The 24,124-nt window shown below is 40.6% G+C and overlaps 1 protein-coding gene across 3 annotated transcripts in view; it reads right to left on the reverse strand.

Annotated features, from left to right (window-relative positions):
• HPS3 (Hermansky-Pudlak syndrome 3) overlaps positions 1 to 24,124 on the reverse strand; it is a 73,148-nt gene that overhangs the window by 33,638 nt on the left and 15,386 nt on the right. For all 3 annotated transcript variants that reach the window (XM_014537454.1, XM_014537455.1, XM_014537456.1), the window contains exons 2-8: positions 22,133 to 22,242; positions 16,133 to 16,624; positions 15,427 to 15,598; positions 15,239 to 15,324; positions 10,792 to 10,984; positions 6,459 to 6,540; positions 3,091 to 3,245 (exon numbers count right to left, since the gene is read on the reverse strand). In XM_014537454.1, coding sequence (XP_014392940.1) covers positions 3,091 to 3,245; positions 6,459 to 6,540; positions 10,792 to 10,984; positions 15,239 to 15,324; positions 15,427 to 15,598; positions 16,133 to 16,520 — 1,076 coding nt within the window. In that variant the 5' untranslated portion in view covers positions 16,521 to 16,624; positions 22,133 to 22,242. The remainder of the gene's footprint in view (positions 1 to 3,090; positions 3,246 to 6,458; positions 6,541 to 10,791; positions 10,985 to 15,238; positions 15,325 to 15,426; positions 15,599 to 16,132; positions 16,625 to 22,132; positions 22,243 to 24,124) is intronic.

Here is a 24,124-nt window from a genome sequence, read left to right on the forward strand (position 1 = left end):
GAGATAGAGGAAGACATAAACAGATGGAAGAACATACCATGTTCATGGATTGGTAGAATCAACATTATTAAAATGTCCATACTACCCAAAGCAATCTATACATTCAATGCACTCCCCATTAAAATACCAACGGCATATTTCACAGACGTAGAACAAACTTTCCAAAAATTCATCTGATATAAAAAAAAGACCCGGAATAGCTGCAATGATCCTGAGAAAGAAGAACAAAGTAGGTGGGATCTCAATACCAGATATCAAGCTGTATTACAAAGCCACTGTTCTCAAAACTGCCTGGTACTGGCACAAGAACAGACATATAGATAAATGGAATAGAATAGAGAGCCCAGAAATCAGCCCCAACCAATACGCTCAATTAATATTTGACAAAGGAGGCAAGAACATACAATGGAGTCAAGACAGTCTCTTCAATAAATGGTGCTGGGAAAATTGGACAGATACATGCAAGAAAATGAAACTAGACCACCAACTTACACCATACACAAAAATAAACTCAAAATGGATAAAGGACTTAAATATACGACAGGAAACCATAAAAATACTAGAAGAATCCAAAGGCAACAAAATCTCAGACATATGCCGAAGCAATTTCTTCACCGATACAGATCCTAGGGCATTGGAAACTAAAGAGAAAATAAACAAATGGGACTACATCAAAATAAAAAGTTTCTGCACAGCAAAAGAAACCATCAACAAAACAACAAGAAAGCCCACTACATGGGAGAACATATTTGCCAACATTATATCTGATAAGGGCCTAATCTCCAACATTTATAGGGAATAAGGGTTTAATCTCCAACATTTACAGGGAACTCATACAACTTAACAAAAGGAAGATAAACAACCCAATCAAAAAATGGGCAACAGACCTAAATAGATACTTTTCTTTGTTTTTTATTTTTTTGTTGTTGATACTTTTTGAAAGAAGACATAAGGAAGGTCAAGAGACATATGAAAACATGTTCAAAGTCACTAATCATCCGAGAGATGCAAATTAAAACGACAATGCAATACCATTTCATACCTGTCAGAATGGCTATCAACAAATCAACAAAGGACAAGTGTGGCAAGGATGTGGAGAAAAAGGAACCCTCGTGCACTGTTGGTGGGAATGCAGACTGGTGCAGCCACTGTGGAGAACAGTATGGAGTTTCCTCAAAAAACTAAAAATGGAACTCCCATTTGACCCAGTGATCCCACTTCTAGGAATATATCCCAAGAAACTAGAAACACCAAACAGAAAGGATATATGCACCTCTATGTACATAGCGACACAATTCACCATAGCTAAGATTTGGAAACAGCCTAAGTGCCCATCAGTAGATGAGTGGATTAGAAAACTGTGGTACATCTACATAATGGAATACTATGCTGAGGTAAAAAAGAAGGAACTTTTACCATTTGCAACAGCATGGATGGAACTGGAGAGCATTATGCTAAGTGAAATAAGCCAGTCAATGAAGGAAAAATACCACATGATCTCACTCATTGGATATAATCATCAACAGAAACTGATGAACAAAAATAGATCCAGAGACAAATGGCAGGGGAGGGGGGAGGGGGATTAGAGATCAACCAAAAGAATATATAATACTTTACAAATGTCAAATGTGCAAGATTACAAGTTGTTTTTTCTCTCAGAAGCTTTTACGCTTAGTCAGACCACTCTGAACTCTCTAAATGATCACTTAACCAAGTCAACCTGTTTATTCCTTTTGGTGGAACAAGTACAGGCACAAGCAATTTAAAAAAGTCAAAAACTTATGTTAAAAATAAAAACCAATTTTAGATTTGAAACTCATTATGTTTCTTATCTCTCCAAAAATTTCTTACCTGATTAAGTTTTCCCTACCACTAAGTTCACAGTATAGAAGACATCAAATAGAAGTGTAACTATTCTGTTCTAAACAGTGAAAACAGAACACAGAAGCGTCAACCAGAGATTAGTGCTATCAAATTGCAATTCTATTTTAAGGTAGATCAGCACATATATATATATATTATGAATGTGATTTAAGGTAAAAAATATATTGTCAATTTCTTTTGAATTGAAATATCAGAAAATAATCCTCTATAATAAAAGGGTAATATGCAAATTGACCCTAATGGTGGAACGACTGGGAATAACCGGTGGCTATGATGCACACTGACCACCAGGGGGCAGACGCTCAACGTAGAAGCTGCCCCCTGGTGGTCAGTGCGCTCCCACAGGGGGAGCTCCGCTCAGCCAGAAGTTGGGCTGACACCTGCGAGCGCAGCGGTGGTGGCGGGAGCCTCTCCCACCTCCTCTGTGGCACTAAGGATGTCCGACTAACAGCTTAGGCCGGCCTAAGCTGGCAGGTGGACATCTCCCGAGGGGTCCCGGACTGCAAAAGGGCACAGGCCGGGCTAAGGGACCCCCACAAGTACACGAATTTTCGTGCACTGAGCCTCTAGTCTTTGGATAAAAATGCAGCCACTGAAAGGTCAAAAAAGAAAAATATGTATTAAGAAACTTATCGTTTAGGCTAGCATTAGAGGCCTTGTCTTTCTCTTTAACTACACAGAAAAACATGTTCTTTAACATTTTATCTAAAATACCAGACATTTATTGAAACTATTTTATAGTTCATTTTCTTTTAAAAGTTCTGAGGTCAATTATAAAGGATATTATGGACATCATTAAAACCTATTTTCTCTCTCTAGAAAAAGAACACCATAGAAAAGTCATCTGGTCATTCAGTTTTGATTTACAAAACATAGAGTAGCCCTAGCTGGTTTGGCTCAGTGGATAGAGCATCAGCCTGTGGACTGAAGGGTCCCCGGTTAGATTCTGGTCAAGAGCACATGCCTGGGTTGCAGGCTTGATCCCCAATAGGGGGTGTGCAGAAAGCAGCCAATCAATGATTCTCTCTCATCATTGATGTTTTCATCTCTCTCTCCCTCTCCTTTCCTTTCTGAAATCAATAAAAATATGTTTTAAAAAATTAAAAAATAAAATAAAAAAACATAGAGTAAAACACAGACAAAATACACCCATAACAATTCAGTGCAGAAACTTTGGCAGGAATCTCTTGGGAGGGGGATGCTCACAGAAGCCTCCTTGGTGCCTCTCTTCTCTCTGGAATGGCCTCAGGGTCTGCCTTGGTCAGAAGTATGATGTGGTTTTTAAAGTGACAGATGGCTTTCAAGCCTATGAAAAGCTGTATTCTTAAAGCACAGACATCCATACTGACAGGTGGGCAAGCCTAGTAAAGGAAAAAATCACAAATTTAACCAAGGAAAAAACATACATGAACTTTAATCTTCAAAAATCAGTCTGTTTAGTTGATAGTCTCTCCTGCTCTACCCCCTTAAAAAAAAACTCCTCAAATTCCTATTCTTATCAGAGCAAGGAGGTTATTCTATCTAAACTTACATAACCAACTATCTACTTCATATGTGCCTGTCAAAGAGCTACACTTTCTGAATGAATTCAGAAAGTGGGTGTGCCCGAGGCCCTCACAGCAGTAGGGACTCCCCATGACTCTGGAAGTGCAGCCACCCAGGAAAATCCCACTAATAGCATGCTGGCTTGGGGGTATGCCCAAACAGAGCTCCTAGGCAAAATGAGATACTACACAAAGGCATTCCACTGCACAGAGAGTACATAAAATGGTTTCTTAGTAGATGGGTGTGTAGAATGAAAATGCCTGTATGTTCAGATGGCCCCTGACTCTTAGGTCCTTAAGTGTGAACACTGCCTAGAATGCCTGACAGGTTGGGTGTGTCAGGTAAACTGGAGGAAATCTGGATCAGGAGCCAGGCGCCTGTCCCTATAAGGGAAAATTAATTCAACTAGACTGGATAAGAAAGATAACGGAAGAACTCTTTCAGGGAGCTCACAAAACATTCATGTTATAGCAAGGTTCATCCATGTTAAGGCTGCCAGGCCCATGCCTCCTCCTGCATTCACACTGTTTGATTCCGAGGTCATCTTCCTTGTCCATTTGTACAACATGCTTGGGGAAACACCTCCGTCTATGTTTTCATCCCTAAGAATAGTAAGGTGGCCCTGGCTAGTGCTGAAGAGCTGGAATCTGAGAGGAATGGGAAAAAAAGATATGTTCCCTTTGGGCCAAACTCTGAGGCTGTGAAATCTTTCTCAGACCTCGCAGCTCCCAAAGCCTGAGTCGGCAAGTGGGCTAAATGCGTGCTCACTCAGGTGGCATCTGGGATTTCAGAATGGTGGGGTGCAGAGAAGGGGGAGCCATGAGGTGTGTACACTCATGAGGACGGGTCTCAAGTGCAGCAGCCCCAACCAGCTACCGGTCTCTCTTCTTTTCTCCCTTCCTCTCTTTTGGGTTCCTTCCCTCTGGTTTTATGAGACTGAGAAGACCTGAAGTTATTATTTATTTTCTTTATTTTCCCTTCTTTTTCTTAAGAGTTTTATTGACATATAATTCACATACTATACAATTCACCCATTTAAAGCATACAACTGAGTGGTTTTTAGTATAATAGTGTTTAGCAAACAGATATGTGCAACCAACACCACAGTCAATTTTAGAACATTTTCATCATCTCAAAAAGAAACTATGTACCCTTTTGCTATTGTCCCCCTCTCTCTCATCCATCCCAATCCTAAGCAACAACTAATCTACTCTTTGTCTCTACTGGTATGCCTATTCTGGACTTTTATATAAATGAAATCATATAAATATGTGTATGGTCTTTGGTAACTGGTTTCTTTCAGGATTCATCCATGTTATAGTGCTAAAAGGGTCATCTATGTTATAGCAAGGTTCATCCATGTTATGGCGCTTCCATGTGTCAGTTTCCATGTGTTTATCCATATGTCAGTGCTTCATTTCTTTTTATGACCAAATAATATTCCGTTATATGGGCATATCACATTTTGTTTACCCATTCATCAGCTGATGAACATTTGGATTGCTTCCACCTTTTAGTTATTATGAATAATGTTGCTATAGACATTTGTATATAATGTGTGGACATTTTGTGTAGATGTATTTTTTTCATTTCTCTTGGGCATATACTTAGAAGTTGAATCACTGGATCACAGGGTAACTCAATGTTTAACTGTTTGAGGAAATATCAGACTTATTCCAAGATGGCCACACCATGTTATATTCCCTCAAGCAATGTATGAGGGTTCCAATTTCTTAGCATCCTCACCAATATTTGTTATTATCTGACATTTTTATTATAGCTTTGATCCTACCTCAATCTATTATATACCCCTCACTCTACCATCACTACCTATGTAAGCCTATGTCTTTCTGAGTTTTTTCCTTTTTCCTTAAAGGCATGGTGTGGGGAGAAGAAAAGGGCAAAGAATCTGTCAGCTTTCAATTTTTACTAGGAAAATAACGTTTATTTTAAAAATAATCTATTTAAAAGCCCATGTGTATATCTTAACCACAGATAGAAAGACAAGGAAAAGATGTGATTCCGGCGTCCCAAGAGGCTTAAGGTAGGCAGCAAGCCTGGTCAGCAACAAAAAAGCTACAGGTTGGGCCACAACAAAAAAAGAGTTACTGAGAACTCAAATCACAACAGTGAAAACAGGAGAGTGCCTCAGACACGTTAGCACTTCACAGTGCTGGCTTCTTAACATAACAATCGTTACTGAGCACTTAGTTTTCCAGGAAAAGGTGTTCCAGATGCCTTTTATGATAGACATAAACTAACCTGTGAAATACAGGCCACCATGCTTTTGGGGTTTCCTGCAGTCTATATCTTCACAACAAACATCCATTCAAGCAGCTTATACATCAGAGGTGATATACCATACGATGAATATCATAAAAATGATCAGTATATTTTTGAGAACAGAAATTCAACATCAGAAAACATAGAATCTCATCATAGATGACCTATGTTTATTTTGTAGTCAAGAGCTTTGCACAGACTAAGCATACTAAAAATGAGGTTATTGATCTAACATATCTATTAACTCCTAGATTTAGTCTACAAAAGATTGTTGAAGGCTTGTAAAATAACAAAAGAATTATAGGCATATCTGATAACAATATAAAGAAATTATTTTAATGTACTTTATTCAATTTTGTATTCTTGAATATACTAATTTCTAAACTGATGTGTTAATAGCTACATATAATTGCCACCAATATTTCTGTTAAAAAATAAAATTGTAGTATACTATAGTTGTGAAGTACTCTCCCTGAAGTTACACTATACATATTCTTTACCAAACTTTCAAAACTATGTACTAGACCTAAATTCTGAGTGAAATGTTTTCAAAATAATCTTAAATATTGTCAACTAAACCATGAATCAAAAATTGCTTACTATTTTACATTCAAAGTTTCTAATTAAATAAACAAGATCTCAAGACCTTTACTGTTCACCTTGCTTACAACCAAGAGCGCATTTGCAAGTGTGTATTCGTTCCTTTTTTATCTAAGATTGCACTGTCATAATAATGCAGTTCTAACCTTCAGGGTGGAGTCCACGTATGGGTCCTCCTCACGAGCTGCTGCTGCACTGCACCGCACTGTGAAACACTGCAGGTTGTTACTGAGGAAGAGGAAAAAGGCCACTGAGCAAAATGAAGGCCAAAAATGTGTCCATAGCTGGGAGTATTTTGGAGGTGAACAGAACTATGGCCAAGGGGGAAGAAGACACAAGTATCTGTAAAATGCTGATGAGGTAGACTGCTTATCAAGGAGAGTCCTCAAAATCCCTATAGAGTATTTTTTAAAACGTAACTGGTCCTCACCTTACTCCTATTGAATCATAATTTCTAGGGGCTGAATCCAGACACGTGTGTCTCCACAGAATTCTACATTTGGCTCTGTTGTACACCCCTAGTTTAGAACCAGGGATCTAGGTCAAATAGCCTCATTTGGCAGACAAATTATGCCACTAGGACCAGTCCAAGGTACAGAGAATTCAGTATCAAAGCCAAGATTAGAACCCAAATTCTTGACTATTATCTCTATCCCACTCATCTCAGGATGAAATTGAGCTTGGATTATGCTGGACAACACACTTAGATGATGCAAACACAAATACAGTGGTAGAACAGAAAATCAGAGGCTGTCTGATAGAATCTTCAAGTATTATCAATCCAGCAGCTTGTTTTAAAGATTAGGGCATGGGAGGTTCATGACTGGTCCAAGGCCTCCCTGGAGAATAGAGCGAAATTAGATCCCAGGTCTCCTCACACGCCTCTATCTCTTTCCACAACCCCAGGCTGCTTCTGTGGAAACAACATAGGGACCCATACAGTAAGTGCACAATAGATGGCTGGTGACTGACTGGTGGATAACTCAGCACTGCAATATTGACATTAAAAACAGTTAACTTAGAAATTGCTACAAAACCTATCTTGTAGTGAATTCACAGGAATGATTTTTATTATTTTTTTTATTTTTTATTTTTTTGGTATAGCAAAGATGGAGATTTATTGAAGAACAAGTATAGACTCCCACATAGGGAGGGGGAAGAGTCCCATAGAATGGACTCCCAGGTAGGGAGGGGGAAAAGGGTCCCCCACAGGAATGATTTTTAAAAAACAAATTAAAAAGTGGGAGAAGTGAAAATGAACTCTGATCTGGCCGGCATGGCTCAGTGTTTGAGCATCGACCTATGAACCTGGATGTCACAGTTCAATTCCCAGTGAGGGTGCATGCCCGGGTTTGCGGGCTCGATCCCCAGTGTGTGGCATGCAGGAGACAGCTGATCAATGATTCTCTCTCATCATTGATATTTCTGCCTCTCCCTCTCCCTTCCTCTGAAATCAATAAAAATATATTTTTAAAAAAGAAAATGAACTCTGTTAAAATAAAAAGGCAAAAGACTAAAGCAAATCTAACAATAATCTTAAAAGACTCTGCACAAGGTAGGGAAGGGGCATCAGTCAGGGCTCTCTCCATCTGTTTGTTGGGGCTCCACTTCAGCCTCAGCCCACTGCCATTTCTGTCTATTTCCACAAAGTTCTAGGACATGACCTCTAAAATCATGACAACAGCACTACCACTTAGAAATTTGGAGCAGAGAGCATTCTCAGGAATTAAAATGATTGGAAGGTACTTTGAGACAGTGAGGAACAAAACAGCACCTGCAGTGGGGCCAGAATGACCAAAGGTCTAATAAAAGTAGTGGATTACTGTTAGGGTCTAGAGGTAAAAAGACTGGCTCCTCTGACTCCCCTCCACTTCAGCTGCTGGCTACTGTTGAAGCACAAAGGAGTACCGTAAAAAATTAAAGTGAATTGAAACGTGCTGCCTGGAAAGATGTCCAGGACATGCTGCTAATCATGCTGATCAGTGGATATATGATCCACTTCTGTGAAAAACAAATCATAGTAGTAGTATTTTTTTTTTTAAGTCAGAGGAACATGTTGATGTGGTTGACTCTGAGAAGTAGGACTCATTTATGCATTGCTGTAAGGGTAACATTTTACATGGTTTTATATTCTTAGATAAAATCTTATTTTCTATTGCTTTTTTGGGGGGGGGGATATAAACATACTGGTCTGCAAAAACACATGACTTACACTTAAGGGGGGGCGGAGAGTTTAGAGGGTCCACTCAGTAAATTCTCTGTCCTGTAACATCTGTGCAATGAGATGGAGGAAAGATGGATACTCTTTGCATCAATATTTTGGGATACAAATTGATATTTTATTCCTCCTTTCTCCCTCTATTTTTTCCTTGGTTTTGAGATGCTATAGTTTCCTAGGTTTCTCCACATCCTTGAAGATTCTTCTCTTCCACCTCTTGCTTCCTAAACATGACCTTCACCAGACTTTTAGTTAAACTACTTTTCTCTACTACACACTCTTGGAGCTATGCTCACTACTTAAATTAATCAGCTCTTTTTTTAATCATAATAAAACATCTAAGTTTTCCTCTCTTCCCTAATCTTTAGTCCTATGTGTCCAAAAGCATACTTAACATTTCCTCTTTATATTCCCTAAGCACCTCCAACTCAAATGTGTAAAACAAATTTCTCTTTTGCCCCACACTACACCAGCCTCCATTCTTTCATAAAAGTAGGCTCGAAACTCATGGGGTTTGCAAGCGTCCTCCTTCCAGCTATCCCATCCGAAACCAAGTCTTTTAATTCTCTTGCCAAAACCTCTCCCATCCATTCTTCTTTCTCTTCTCACTGCTACTGCCCTGCCCAAATTCAGCCCTTCATTATCCTTACCTGAACCACTTCAATAGCTTATTTATCTATGTTCAATCCAACCTCCATAATGGCCACTATTAATTTTCCTAAAACAATGCTCTGACCACATCACTTTCTTTGGTCAAAACCTTAAAAAATCCTTAGTTTAATTTTCAAAGCCCTGAGTTACATCACTACACAACACTTTGGAAATTGAAAAGACTAACTACCTCCACAATGTTCACTTAAGAAACACACAATAGCATTTCTCCTTACACCAGAGAGTGGGGGAAGAGGGGAGCACCCACACTAGGAGTGGGCATCAAATCCCCAGGTGGATCTTGTGCTGTTTGAAATATATTCTAGCACCTGCTGGAGATTCTGATACCACCACTCAGTTGAAAAAAAAAAAAGAAAGAAAAAATCACTATCCTTTTAAAAAATTAATTTAATTTACAATAAATTATTGGTTGCTCCTGCAAAACTGTATAACATACCCTTTGTTTATAGTCTTCCCTCCATAATGCCCTTCTCCTCCAATTTCCATCTGTCAAATTCTAACTAGCTCTCAGGCCGCACTTCAAACACAAAAAACTTTCCCATACGACTTAGCCAAAGTAATTTCTCTCCTCCCAGTGCCTACCCCTTTCATGAAGTTTTAAGACATTTTTCACAAATCTCCTAGTGTTTGTGCCCTGGTTATGTATCTCTGGCCCCCTCTATTTTGTTGCTTTAGAAAGCAGATGGTGTACCTTATTCACAGTTGCTCGGCCAGAAGGCCCAAATGTACGTGCCTTGCACATAATCTAAGCTTAAAAAAAAAACAGGAAATAAAACCAAAAGCATCACTTACAGTTGAAATAAAAGGAAATGAGGTCAAAGTTCTGCTCAAGACCCCAGTTTAGATGCCAGCAAACCAGGATAAGGCAACTCAAAAGACACCTGCCAACAATTAGCAACATGACCTTGACCAATCTCAACCTCTGGACTACTTCCCCATCTGCACCAATGAAAGATACAATCAGATAGTGTTTCTGGCCCCTTCACAGTTCTAAATCATTATGGAATAATTCAACTCATACAGAAAAGATATAGTAGCACTGAAAAAAAATTAGGAAAAGAAATCTAGAGATGCCCTGACTGGCCCCACTGACTTTTCATTAGAATTCCTTATAAAAATCTTCCTCATGGCCCTAACGGGTTTGGCTTAGTGGATAGAGCATGGACCTGCGGACTGAAAGGTCCCAGGTTCGATTCCGGTCAAGGGCATGTACCTTGGTTGCGGGCACATCCCCTGGAGGAGATGTGCAGGAGGCAGCTGATCGATGTTTCTCTCTCATCGATGTTTCTAACTCTCTATCCCTCTCCCTTCCTCTCTGTAAAAAATTAATAAAATATATTTTAAAAAAAATCTTCCTCATGAAGAACCTCCTTCTTTCTTACAAAGATCCCCATCCAGTCTCAGAAAATTAAAAAAGGCAAAACCAGAACATTTACACTAAAAGGGCAGGTATGGGCCATCAAAAGGCAGATATATACATTAATTTTCAGAGCTATATATTGGTTCACTCGATTTTCATTTAGATTTGGAAAGCACCTCAAGAATTTACAGAAAAATAAGTGACTCAAAGGCCAGCAACTGTAACATACCTTGTGATGACATGCAAAAATTGTGGCGTGAGTACTGCCTGTTGAGACTTCTCGGGATATTGGTAAACTGACATTAGTTCAACCGATTTGACCACCAGGTAGAGATAGCCCACATGAGGCAATGAGAAAAAACAAAAGAGACTCAGCAACTCCTTTTCCTGAGACAAATTTTTTCTCTCAGAAGTAAGAGAATCTGTATGAAAAAGAAAAAACAAACAAACAATAAAACCAGAAAACAAAGGGAAGCAATATTTTTACTTTTTTAGGCAAAAAAGTCTATTAGTAGATAACCAAAGAGCTTTTTAGGGGAAGCTGCTCTTTATAGAATGCCAGTAAGAAATTAAAAAGGAGTGATATAATTAGAGTATCACCATATTGTAACTCCTAATAAATGAACAGAGCTAGATAATAATCATTAATGGCTATTAATATTACAAAAAGAGACAACCAGATTCTATGTACCTTTCAACAGAACTCAACACTACTTGTGTTACATAATAATAATTATTATTATTATGATCAAGACTAAGTCTAGACTAGCACTGTCAACAGAAATGTAATGTGAGCCACATATGTAATTTAAAGTTTCCCAGAAATCACATTTACAAAAGTAAAAGCAGGCAAAATACAACATTTAATATGTCATATTAACCAATATAATCAAAACATCATGTTAACAAGCAATCAACAAAAATGTAATGAGGTATTTTATATTTTTTTATACTACATCTTCAAGATCTAGTGTGAATTTTATACTTACAGTATATTTCAATGTAGACTCATGACATTTCAAGTGCTCAATAACAACACGTGACTAATGGCTACCATAATGAAAAGTGTAGCTTTAAATAGAACTACCAAGCCTAGCCAATTGTGGCTTAGTGGTTGAGGATGGGCCCATGAACCAGATCATGGTTTGACTCCTGGTCAGGACACATGCCCCGGTTGTGGGCTTGATCCCCAGTAGGAAGTGTGCAGGAGGCAGGCTGATCAGTATTTCTCTCTCATCGATACTTCTATCTCTCTGTCCCTCTCCCTTCCTCTCTCTAAAATCAATAAAAATAAAAAAAGATAGAACTACCAAATCACAGGGAAATATAGGAGATACAGGAAAATGTTTAATGACACTGTGGGAAGTTAATTAGCAGAATTCAGATTTTGGGAAATTCTACAGTTATCAGTGCAGTTTCTTGCTAAACAAATTGCAAAGAAAAGAAAAAGAGGGAGGAAGAGACAGCCTACATATTAAAAGAGACTTTAGCTCTAGCTAGTTTGTCTCAGTGGATAGAGTATCGGCCCTTGGACTGAAGGATCCCGGGTGCGATTCCAGTCAAAGATGCCTCGGTTGCAGGCTCATTTCCCCGCCTCCTTTTGGGCATGTGAGGGAAGCAACCAATCGAGGCAACCAAGTGATGTGTCTCTCTCATATCGATGTTTCTCTCTCTCTCTCTGTCTCTCCCCCTCCCTTCCACTCTCTCTAAAAATCAGTGGAAAAATATCCTCAGGGCAGGCTTAACAACAACAACAAAAAGAGACTTTAAAGACAAATTTTAAAGACATAGCAACCAATTGTGATATATGAACCAAACAAATGAATCTGATCCAAACAAATGAATTAAAGAAAAATTTTTTAGACAATTAGGAAAATCTGAACACTGACTGGATATTTGATATCAATGAAATTTTTTAAATGTAAAATGGGCCTGGCTAGTGTGGTTCAGTAGTTGAGCTTCAATCCATGAACCAGGAGGTCACAGTTCGATTCTTGGTCAGGGAACATATCCAGGTTGCAGGTTGGATCCTCAGTGGAGGGTGTGCAAGAGGCAGCCAATCATTTTGATTCTTTCTTATCATTGGTGTTTCTATCTCTTTCTCCCTTCTCCTCTCCCTCTAAAAATCAATAAAAACATATTAAAAAAATAAAAATGTAAAATGGTATTTTGGGTTTGTTTAAAAAAAGGAATCCTTTTCTTTTAGAAATACATGCTGAAATATTTATGGATGGAACGGTATAAACTCTAGAATTTGCATCAAAATAATCTGGCAGGGAGTAATCACGAGACACTATTGAAGCTGTGTGATGGGTTCATTATACCATTTACTCTATATCTCTGTGCTTGAAATAATCAAAGTGTATTTTTTTAAAGTTAGCTCTGATTGATACTCTTCAAAGACACCCATTAATAACAGAAGAAGGTCCAATTCTGCATTCTCCATAATTGGCCCAGAACAACCTGTCCATTTTTTTCTCCCTCCTTTCCTATACACATCTGTGCTCTCGTCAGACAGAATTGCTCGTTAATCTCCAAACACTTTTGTACCTTGTACACGTTGGTTCCTCTTATGTAATATTTCACTAAAATCTCCAGCTCCTAAAAGTTCTACTCATCCCTTAGGGCCCAGCTCAAATATGCACTACCCTTCCATTTGCCTATTAAACATTCATCACATACCTACTAAGTGCCACTGTTCTCGGTTTGGGGAATACAACAGTGCACAAGACAAGGTAACTGCATTCATTCTAGTAATGGGGACTGGAGTAGAGACTAAACAAACTGGGTAGTATGTAGAGATGGAATAGTTTAAATTGAGAGTTCAGGGAAGTCCTCTGTGGTTAGGTGACACTTGAGCTGTGAGACATGCAAGTTCTGGGGAAAGTACAACCTCAGGACTTGAAGACTAAGTAATAAGCCTTACACAAGAAAGAGTGCACCTGGCCTATCTGAGGATGAAAGAAAGGCCATATGGATGAGAACAGTAAGCATGGTGAGAGGGACAAGATAAGCCCAGAATCAGGGTCATGTAGGAATTTTGGATTTTATCCCAAGTGCTATGGGAAGCCACTAGATAGAGTTTACCCTCTAACATGGCTATGGGCCCTATCTTGTCTCCAGCCTGGGCTCCCAACCCCCTCTTCCTTGCTCAACTCACCATGGTCTTGCTTCTCTCAGTTCCTCAAACAAGATTTGCCCTCGTGACAACGCCTTTGCTGCTTCTTCTGCACCCTATCCCCAAACCAGCACCATTTCACTCTTCTCAAGAAGCATTCCCTGACCACCAGATGAGGTTAGGATTTTTTGTTACAGGCTTTCAAGGCAGGTTTTTTGTTTTGTTTTTCCCCTCAACGGAGAACTCATTTCAGCATGTAACTGTATCCTCTTTTTTTGTGATTATCTACACTAATAAAAGAGAAACATGCAAATTGGTGTCACTCCACTACGCTCACCAGCCAATCAGAGCGACTATGCAAATTAACCCAACAAAGATGGTGGTTAATTTGCATATGCAGGCACGGAGTGAAGACTGAAGGCTCCGGCTGGAGTGAAGACTGAAGACTGAAGACCAAAGGCCTGGGTCCCAGGTGCCAGAGGAAAACCGGTGCCAGCAGCCAGGGGAAGGAAGGCCTATTGCGTGAATCTTCATGCAACGGGCTTCTAGTTTGACTAATAATCATCTATCTCCCCCATAAGACTATAAGCTCCATGAGTGTAAATACTTTGCCTACTTTTGCTTATTATTAATTCCCTAGTATTCAGCACCATACCCAGCATAGTAAGTATTCAATAAATGTTTACTAAAACAAATAAAAAATAAATGAGGGTATAAACACATTTAATCAGAACAATATTTATACCTTTCTCTAGGCAACACCTAAAGATATTAAACAGGTCAGGACTAAGTATAGAACCCGATGTTGATTCTCAATTTTGGCTGCCCATTACATTCCTGGGAAGCTTTTAAAAAATACTGGTACCCAGGTTCCATAATAGACAGATTATGTCAGAATTTCCAGCATATACTAGTAGAGTTTGGGCATTACTATTTTTCTTTTTTTCTTAAATTTCAGAGAGAAAGGGAGAGGGAGAGAGAGATAGAAACATCAATGATGAGAGAGAATCATTGACTGGCTGCCTCTTGCATGCCCCCCACTGGGTATCGAGCCCACAATCTGGGCAGGTTCCCTGACCAAGAATCGAACCCAGAATTGAACCATGACCTCCTGGTTCATAGGTTGACACTCAACCACTGAGCCACGCTGGTCAGGCTGGGCATCACTATTTTTAAAGGTACCCAAGTAAACCCAGTGTGCAGCATGACTGAAAAACACTGCTCTGAATGAACTTCCTTCAGTCCATCCCCACCTTTCTCACGGCTATCACAGAAGTCTGCCAAAAACCCAGCTGGAACCCAGTGAACATCAACTATAGCAGGGTTTTTTGGGTCTAGTGACCATTTTTTTAAAAAGGGAAATGGCATTTGTCTGTCATGTCCTATCCATGGCTTCTCCTAGCAGACACAACTTCCCTTTCTAGTGCTCACAGAGATTTGCTAAGGAACTTGTCCAAAGCTACAGGAAGACTCAGTAGAAGAACCTAACCTATTACACACGTTATTATTCCTCCGAGCAGCCTTTCACCTCACTGCACTGTATCACGGTCATACTTACCTGTTTGGTAAATGGGTAGCAGCTGAAGTGAATGCAACTTAATGTCATCAGACAAGACATAGGACGAAATATCAGGAGCAAAACGTCTGTGAGTTTAAAAAGACAGACAGGGAGAGAGATCTAGTTTCCATGTACTTTAAACAGGCAAATACATATTAAATGCTGGTGAATAAAAAACTTCCTAATACCTATAGAGCAGATGCTGAACATGGAAATATTTTATTTTTTCATCATCTAATCCCGTTGATTCCAGGGTAACAGATACTCCAGACTGTTCACTATTTTGACCAAGAAGTTCCATGGGCTTCTGGCAGATCACAAAATCCTCTGACTCAAGTTGCAAAGTTTCATTACTGGTGCCTTAAAAAATAATATTGAAGAAGAGTTCAACAAGTCTAAATGCTACTTGAATGAAATTACATTTCACAACATCTCCCACCAATTAAATAGACAAGGAATAATGTTACTTATTTATACATACACACACTTCATGTATTAACAAGGCACTATGGTTCTGAAGTCTTAGCACTTGCTCATTTATTTCTCATAATAACTGATCAAATACAACAGGATTCATTATAATCCCCGTTTCATACATGAGGAAACTAAAACCCAGAAATGGTATTCCAAACCCAAGCTCATTCAACTAACAAATATAAGAACTGGGATTACAAACTTCTCATCGAACAGTTGCTCCATTATTTCTATTGACAAATATTACTGAAATGCATTGCATGCTACAGAATAAGATCACAAACCCAATCCCATGTTTTAGGAATAACTCAATCTATACACAATGTGGCTTGGCAATATATATATACCAGAGTGCTTCAGAGATTGCCAGAAGAGAGGTTTACTCTATACCTAGAACAAGAAAGCAAAGTCACCATTTACCTTCTGCCTGTGTCACTGGATTGTTGGGCTTATGTGGATGGTGATGAACACTCTCTCCATTTTTAGGGTTTGACTCCAGCTTTAGGATTAAAACTTCTAAGTCTGACATGACAGCCACATATCCAACACAGAAAGAAATTTCAACAGGAGTTATATTATGTATGTGTATAATTAAAGAACGCTCAAAGTCCAATACTGGGAATTCTTCATTAATGATCTGATACTTCAGACTAAATAAGACTAACTTATTTGTGCAGCCAACAAGAAGGTCTCCTTTCACAGGACAACAGGAAATGCACAAGGGGGTCTCAGAAAGCGGCATTTCAACAATAGACATCTGGTCTCTGAAGGTTTCTCGAAAAGGTGCCTCTACATTATGTCCAACCATTCGGATGCACACTCGAGAATTTTCAGTCCTTTTACTTCTCCAGTTCACATAAGCACGTAGAAATGTAGCTTGGTTTTTCTCTTCAATTGCTACCAAATAGTCTCCTGAGAAGGAAATAAGATTATACTTAGAATTTGTAATTAGAAACAACCACTTACCTTGCATCATGAAAAGGAACTACTAATGAATTCTAATGTGAATGGTTGAATTAAAGATTGACCAGAACAAAACCCAAAGAAACAGAATCATAGGTATATTTTTAACTAACATTAGGCACTTAGGTTCTGAAATATAATCTCTCTCCATTTTAATGTCTTAAGATACCCATGAATTATGTAGCTTACATAGAAAGTTTACATTTTATTCCTTATATTAACTCTAAGTGTTTACTGTAGCTCTTACTACAGCTCCAACAAAACTCCCCCGATATAAGACTTCAGTAGTATCAGTGTGATGTTATAATTAGGTATAAACTAAAGAACTCTGAGGTTAGCAGAACTTATATTACAGCCCCTACCCCACCCATAAAAGTCACATTTCATATCAACACTAAGAAATAGTATAATGTTGTACATATTAAATAAAATTTAAATCCAAGTTAATTTCTCCTTGTTGATTTTATTAGATTTTTTTAAATTACAAAGTAATTTTGTAATTACTTTTTCTTTTGAGAAGTTAAAATGGTAAAGAGATATAAAATAAAAACATAATGATCTCTCCCCTGCAGTCCAATACGTGAGAAGCCAGTGTTTACACATACAGCCTGGCACCCTTCTATACATTCTCTCATATAAACATAGATCATGGAGTGGTATTTTGCCTCTTATTTTTTTAATAACCAAAATGGAATCACACTAAATATGTTTAACACTCTACAACTTTAAAAAATTACCAACAAATATTTGCCTCCAAGTTCATACATGGATATCTAACATTCTTTCTAATACCTGCATAATAGCCTCTGTGTGTGTGTGTGTGTGTGTGTATGCCATAATTTATTCAACAATTCCCCTATATATTCAAATATCCCCAGGGTTTTTTTTAACCACTATATTTCACGCTGCAATAATAAGCCTATACCTGTGGTAGGCAGTTAGAGACACATGAGCAGAGCAAGGACCATGGGCCAGGTACAGAAGGTGACCAGGGCAGAAAGCCCTGTGTGCTTAGCAAAAGACAACAGTAGGGTGGGACCTCGCCCCACGGTAACCTTTTCTCCCCTAACATATGCTCGTCATGCAGTTTGGACCCCTTGACCTTTCATCCCTAGAGATAACATGTAGGCCTCAGCTGTATTTCACCTTCAGGCCCAAAAGAGCCACAAAACCAGACCAGCGACCCCATGACTGCCCTCAGAACCAGCTGCATTGGATAACAAGCCCCTGCTCTGGCACTGACCAATCATCAGTGGAGACCAAACCTGGAAGGAAGCACCTGGAAAGCTGCTAAATATTCTATTAAGATCTTCCCTTGGACTAAAATCTCCACCCTTAAAACCCTTAGGACAGAGGACCCAGTAAGCTCTCCCTTCTGGCAGTACGACCACACCGCCCCCCCAACCAGGTGCATTACCATCACTTTCCTCACTCCCAAGTTACTAGGGCCCTTCCTTTGCCTCCATAACTCATTTCCTCAGCCCATTTCTTCAAATTACTTCTTCCACCTCTGTGATTTTATAAATAAACTAGAGGCCCAGTGTACGCGGATCGGGGCCGGGCCTGTTGGGAGGGGGAGACTACGGGGAGGAAGAGGTGGCAGGAGGTTGGCCGGTCGGCCTGCCCTCATCGGGGCCCAATCAAGACTGGGCAGGCCAGTGGGGAGGGACCACGGGTGATTGGCTGGCAGGCCTTGCCCCCGATTGGGGTGAGGGGGACTGAATGAAGGCAGGGCTGGCCATGGGGAGGGGCTGTGGGCAGTGGGCCAGTTGGCCCTGCCCCTGATTGGTGTCAGGGGGACCAATCAGGGGCAGGGCCAGCTGCGGGGAGGGGCCGCAGGCAGTAGCTGCCGGCCTTGCCTCTGATCAGAGTGGGGGAGGGGGGGCTGATTGAGGGCGGGGGGAGGGGCTGCAGGAGGTTGGCCAGCTGGCCCCGCATCCTATTGGGGTACTGGGAGTGATTGGGGATGGGGCTGGAGGGAGGGGCCGCGGGAAGTTGGCTGGCCGGCCCCACCCCCAATTGGGCCAGTTTGCTGGTTGCAGTGGGCAGCATAGCAACAGGTCGTTCCGGTCATTACAGCATTCTGGTCACTGGCTTTTTATATATATAGACTAGAGGCCCGTTGCAAGAAATTCGTGCATGGGGGTGGGGGCCCCTAAGCCTAGCCTGCACCCTCTCCAGGATCCCTCTCACAACCCAGAACCACTGGCTCCTAACTGGCTCTGCCTGCCTGCCTGATCCCCCTAACTGCTCTCCCCTGCCAGCCTGATCCCCCTAACTGCTCTCCTCTGCCGGCCTGATCCCCATAACTGCTCTCCCCTGCCGGCCTGATCCCCATAACTGCTCTCCCCTCCTGGCCTGATCCCCCTAACTGCCACCTTCTCCCTTCTCCCTTCACCCACAGCGCTGCCTTCTCCCTTCTGCCTTCTCCTGCGGCGCCTTCTCCTGTGGCCTCTGCAAAAGGGACTGTGGCACTGGACCGACCCCCACAGCCACTGCAGCTGCCGGCCCTCAGCGCTTGCAGCCGCTGTGGCTTTGTTTGAAAGGATGTCTGGAAGGACGTCGGAAGACGTCTGGTCTAATTAGCATATTAATCTTTTATTAGTATAGACTAGAGGCCCAGTACATGAAATTCGTGCACGGGTAGGGTCCCTAGATCATATTCCCCGCCTCCCCACCTCCTCCTTCCCTTGCTCCCTCAGCGGTCCACTGCTGCTGCCGCTGGTCGCCCGCCATGTTCCGTGCCGCCCCCTGGCGGTCAGCACACATCATAGCGAGCAATCAAACTCCCAGTTTCCTGGTCGAACTCCCGAGGGGACACTGTGCATATTAGCCTTTTATATAATAGTATATAGAAGATGCTTTCTTATAGAGTCTTGGCTCAGAATTCTTTCCTCGCCAGAACTCAAGTACCGAAGTTGCTGAACCCAGATCTAGTCTGACCCCATGGGTCCAACACCCAGTGCTATTTCTGCCACCTGCAACATACCTATATATTTATTTACTGGGGGTTTGTTTCAATGGTGTAGGTTCCAAAAAAAAGAATGTTGGGCAAAAGGGCAGGTACATTTTAAATTTTAATAAATATTGCCAGATTACTATCACAATTACATAATACAAACTCATGTTGCCAACAGCACTGTCTGACATGCCTATTTCCCACACCCTCACTAGCACTGACTCGATGTAATGAGGGAAACATGGGCTCTCATGGTTATTATATTTTCCAGACCACTTATAAAACTGGCCATCTTTTCCTTTATCAGCCATGTGTAATTTCTCTTTTGCAAATTACCACTTTTTTACTGGGTTGTTTGATTTTTCTTATCAAGGAATAGCAGCTCTCTGGGTAAAAGTGACATTAATCCTTTGTTGGTCATGAAGAGCAAATCAGTTTTGGTAGTCTATTGTTTGATTTTTTGTTATTGTCGTAACTAGCTAGTTAATATTAATAAAGGAAGCTACATTTTCACACGGCATTGTGTTCCCCTATCTGGTACTGGATTGCTGAGGGGAGAAAGGGGAGGGAGGCACATACACAGAAGTCAGGTGACATAGGAAAGGTGCTTGCCTGTAGGTCTAGCCTGGGTGTGAGGGCACTGTCTAAAGTACGGTGGATGTTCAAGGCCAAGGCCAATTTGTCAGACGCAGGTGCAAAAGCAAGGACACAACAATCTTACACTGCGCAGGCGTACTTTTCCATAACTGAAATACTGAGTTTACTATTTGGCAAGAAGGGTCTTTTGTTTGAGCTTGTTTGAACTTGTATATAAGTTGCCACTGACTTTCCAGCCTGTTGTTGGCTGCTTTGTTTGTAATAAAGCATGTCCCATTTGCCTACTTGTACCCGCATGTTTTTTTTCAGTTTCCTGCACCCAGAAGGGTCAAGTACCTGGCTAAGGAGCTTGCCTCTGATACTGGGGAACAATGGATTGGCTAGGGGGTAGACTCTAACAGAAGCTGTGAAATCTTGGCAAGTTAATTGGTTAGTTTGAAGAAGCTCCTGGTTAAAAATGCCTAAAGAGTTCCCTCTTTCTGGCTCTTGCTCTCTTGCTCCATGTTCTCTCTCCATAGCCATATCGCTTTAAGCAGCCACATGGCCATGACCATTCGAACACCACATGCAGGATGCTGGACTGAACTTTAATATGGAGCAGAAACTATGGGCAGTGGCCGTTATTTTAGCCCTGCTGAGGACATGGTTGGACTTCCATGGGGATGCGAACAGAGATGGGACCTCGGAGGGGAATCCCCTTAATTTTACATCATAAATAAAGCTTTCCAAGAAACCCCATCATCCAGTGGTGGCCTCAGAAAATTCATTTCCTCTCGGTACTCCAAAAACCCCACTTCCACCGATAACATTTTGACTTTGCTTATGGCATCTTTTACCATACAATTTTTATGTAGTCAGATATATATCTTTTCCTTCTTCCTTTCTGAGTTTCCTAACTTGCTTACCCAGTTTATTATGTCCTCCAAATTACACAAACATCTGCTTACACATTCCATTTTAGTGATTTTATTTAAAATTTTAATTTTGAGGACTTTGTGGTGAGGAGGATAAGTCCAGGTTCTTCAAAATGCAGAACCTACTATAAGCAAACATTATTAAGTAAACAAACTCCTTTCCAATGAACTGAAATTCAAAGTATGGACGAAAAAGGGCCACATGCTAACCTGACTCAGGGAAAGCCTGCATGGTAGCCTTGCAAACTCACAGACCTAAAGTAACCACAAAGCATGGTCTGAAATTAAACATTTTAATTAAAAAGCGGTTTATAATGTCCTAGGCCAGCGGTTCTCAACCTGTGGGTCGCGACCCCTTTGGGGGTCGAACAACCCTTTCACAGGGGTCGCCTAAGACCATCGGAAAACACATATATAATTACATATTGTTTTTGTGATTAATCACTATGCTTTTTATGTTCAATTTGTAACAATGAAAATACATCCTGCATATCAGATATTTACATTACGATTCATAACAGTAGCAAAATTACAGTTAAGAAGTAGCAACGAAAATAATTTTATGGATGGGGGTCACCACAACATGAGGAACTGTATTAAAGGGTCGCTGCATTAGGAAGGTTGAGAACCACTGTCCTAGGCCAATATCTTCCCTAACAAAGATCAACTTCGACTTTAACTGAACTGTGGGGGCCCTGACCAGAGTACTCCAGAGGTTAAAGGCCCACTCACCATATGAATGTGTGCAGGCAATGACACAGCAGTATTACTATTTTAAAGGCCCCTTTGCCCTACATGCATGAGGGCAATGACTCAGCAGTAGCACTACCGTACTGTGCAAGCGCACCCTTAAATAACCACTTTTGTTAATGTAACACAGATGCCTCTAATTGGCACGAGGCCTCTTTTGTTTGAGTGAGTATATAAGGTGCCACTGACCAGCCAGTTGTTGGCTGCTTTGTTCGTAATAAAGCATGTCCCACCTACCTATGGCCACTCGTGTATTCTTCCAATTCCTGGCGTCCAAAGGGGTCAAGTCCTAGGCTGAGGAACTTGGACCCGCATGAGCCTGTCTTTTTGCATCTAAGACAACATACCTGTGGAATGTCAGGGGACAACCAATGCACCAGGTTACCAGGGCAGAGACCACAAATTCCCTCATTGTTATTGTGATCTGTTAATTGTTGACTTAACTATCCTATGCCCACTTATGTAAAAGAAGCATGTGTCTATTTTACTTTTTACCCAATCCCAGAAGTTTCCCCACTTTGCTTTCCCCACCTCCCTAATCTATCATCAATGGATATCATGTAACCCACTTATGTCTCCTCCTTTGATAATTTATAAAAATAGGAAAAACCACCGTTCTCTGGAGCAGTCTCAATGCCTTGAGATTCTGCTTCCCGGCAATTGTCGGCAGTTTGGCTCAAATGAACTCAAAATTCTTTACAGGTTTGAATGTTTCTTACATTAAAAGGCTGCTGTTAGCATACTGACTTCCTGTATCTACAAGCAGCTGCAGCCCATTTCTGCAGACTGCGAAGTTCCCGGGGGCTGCCCCGGCCCCTTCTCCTCCAAAATGAGCCATCATTCAAGAGGCAAATCTTCTCCTGATGCTGGTTCCTTTGGCCACAATGATGGAGGCTGCACCTATCTGTTCTCTTGCTGGAGATCTTGGTAGGATGCCTAAATATACTCTGCAGGTTCAATATGTTTGTTCATTCTGTTCCAGAGAAGCAGTTTGGATGGAGTTAGGCTTAAAAGATGCCTATAGAGCAGTGATGGCGAACCTTTTGAGCTCGGCGTGTCAGCATTTTGAAAAACCCTAACTTAACTCTGGTGCCGTGTCACATATAGAAATTTTTTGATATTTGCAACCATAGTAAAACAAAGACTTATATTTTTGATATTTATTTTATATATTTAAATGCCATTTAACAAAGAAAAATCAACCAAAAAAATGAGTTCACGTGTCACCTGACACGCGTGTCATAGGTTTGCCATCACTGCTATAGAGATTGTTTCTATAGAAATGGCTTTATCTAAGAAAGTCTTTGTATGTCTTGCAGCCATAAAATGCCTTTCAAAACCTCTTCATTTAGTAATATTTTCCACAGAGTATTTGTAAACTTAATGACTTCTGTCCTGAAGGCCCGGGTGTGAGGGAGGCTCAACCGGTCATTTGGAAATTCCAGAAGTGAACCCTGGGTTAGGCTCCAAATGGGCTTCAGTTACTGGAGCCTTATGAGAAGTAGCCTTAAAATAAGAATGGCTGTACAGAGTTACTTCAGATCTAAATCTGAAAAACAATATTCCTAAATTGTGATGGAGTTGGCTCAAGTTTTGACTATTAAAAAAAGAAAATTATCTTTAGTATATAAATAAATTATTGAGGATGTGTTGACAGTAATGAATTACCAACAGCCTTTTATTTGAATGGCTTGAACACACTGCAATTCAAGTTCACACAGTCCTAGATAGGCCTTAATAATGGACGTAGGTGCCTATTCACTGTTTAATTACATCACAGATGAGGAAACAAGTGGCAGTCATACCTGTGAGGTTCCCATATTGTGTTGTAAAACAGTCATAAGAGGGTCAGAGCAATATAACAACTAGTGAACTTTCAGTTTAAACTGTGTACATTTTTTAACTGTAAATTTTTTACTGTATATTGCTGCATAGTGTGACTCAATAAAGTGCTTGCAATTTAAAAACTATTTCATATTCTTTTTTTTAAAATTTATTGTTCAAAGTATTACAAATGTCCCCTTTTTCCCCGTTGACCCTCTCTACCTCATTCCACGCCCCCCCCCCCCCCCCCCCCCCCAAACCCCAGTTTCAGCCGGCGCAGCCTCAGAGCTGGGAGAGCCAGTGATGGCAACAATGTTTCAATTATAGAAGGTAAAAAGGTAAATAAAAAAAAAAAGAAAAGGAAAAAAGGAGAGGCTGGGAGCTTCAGTCGCCGGCCAGCCTGAA

This window comes from Myotis brandtii, unplaced genomic scaffold (assembly GCF_000412655.1).
Source record: "Myotis brandtii unplaced genomic scaffold, ASM41265v1 scaffold179, whole genome shotgun sequence".
Classification (NCBI taxonomy): Eukaryota; Metazoa; Chordata; class Mammalia; order Chiroptera; family Vespertilionidae; genus Myotis; species Myotis brandtii.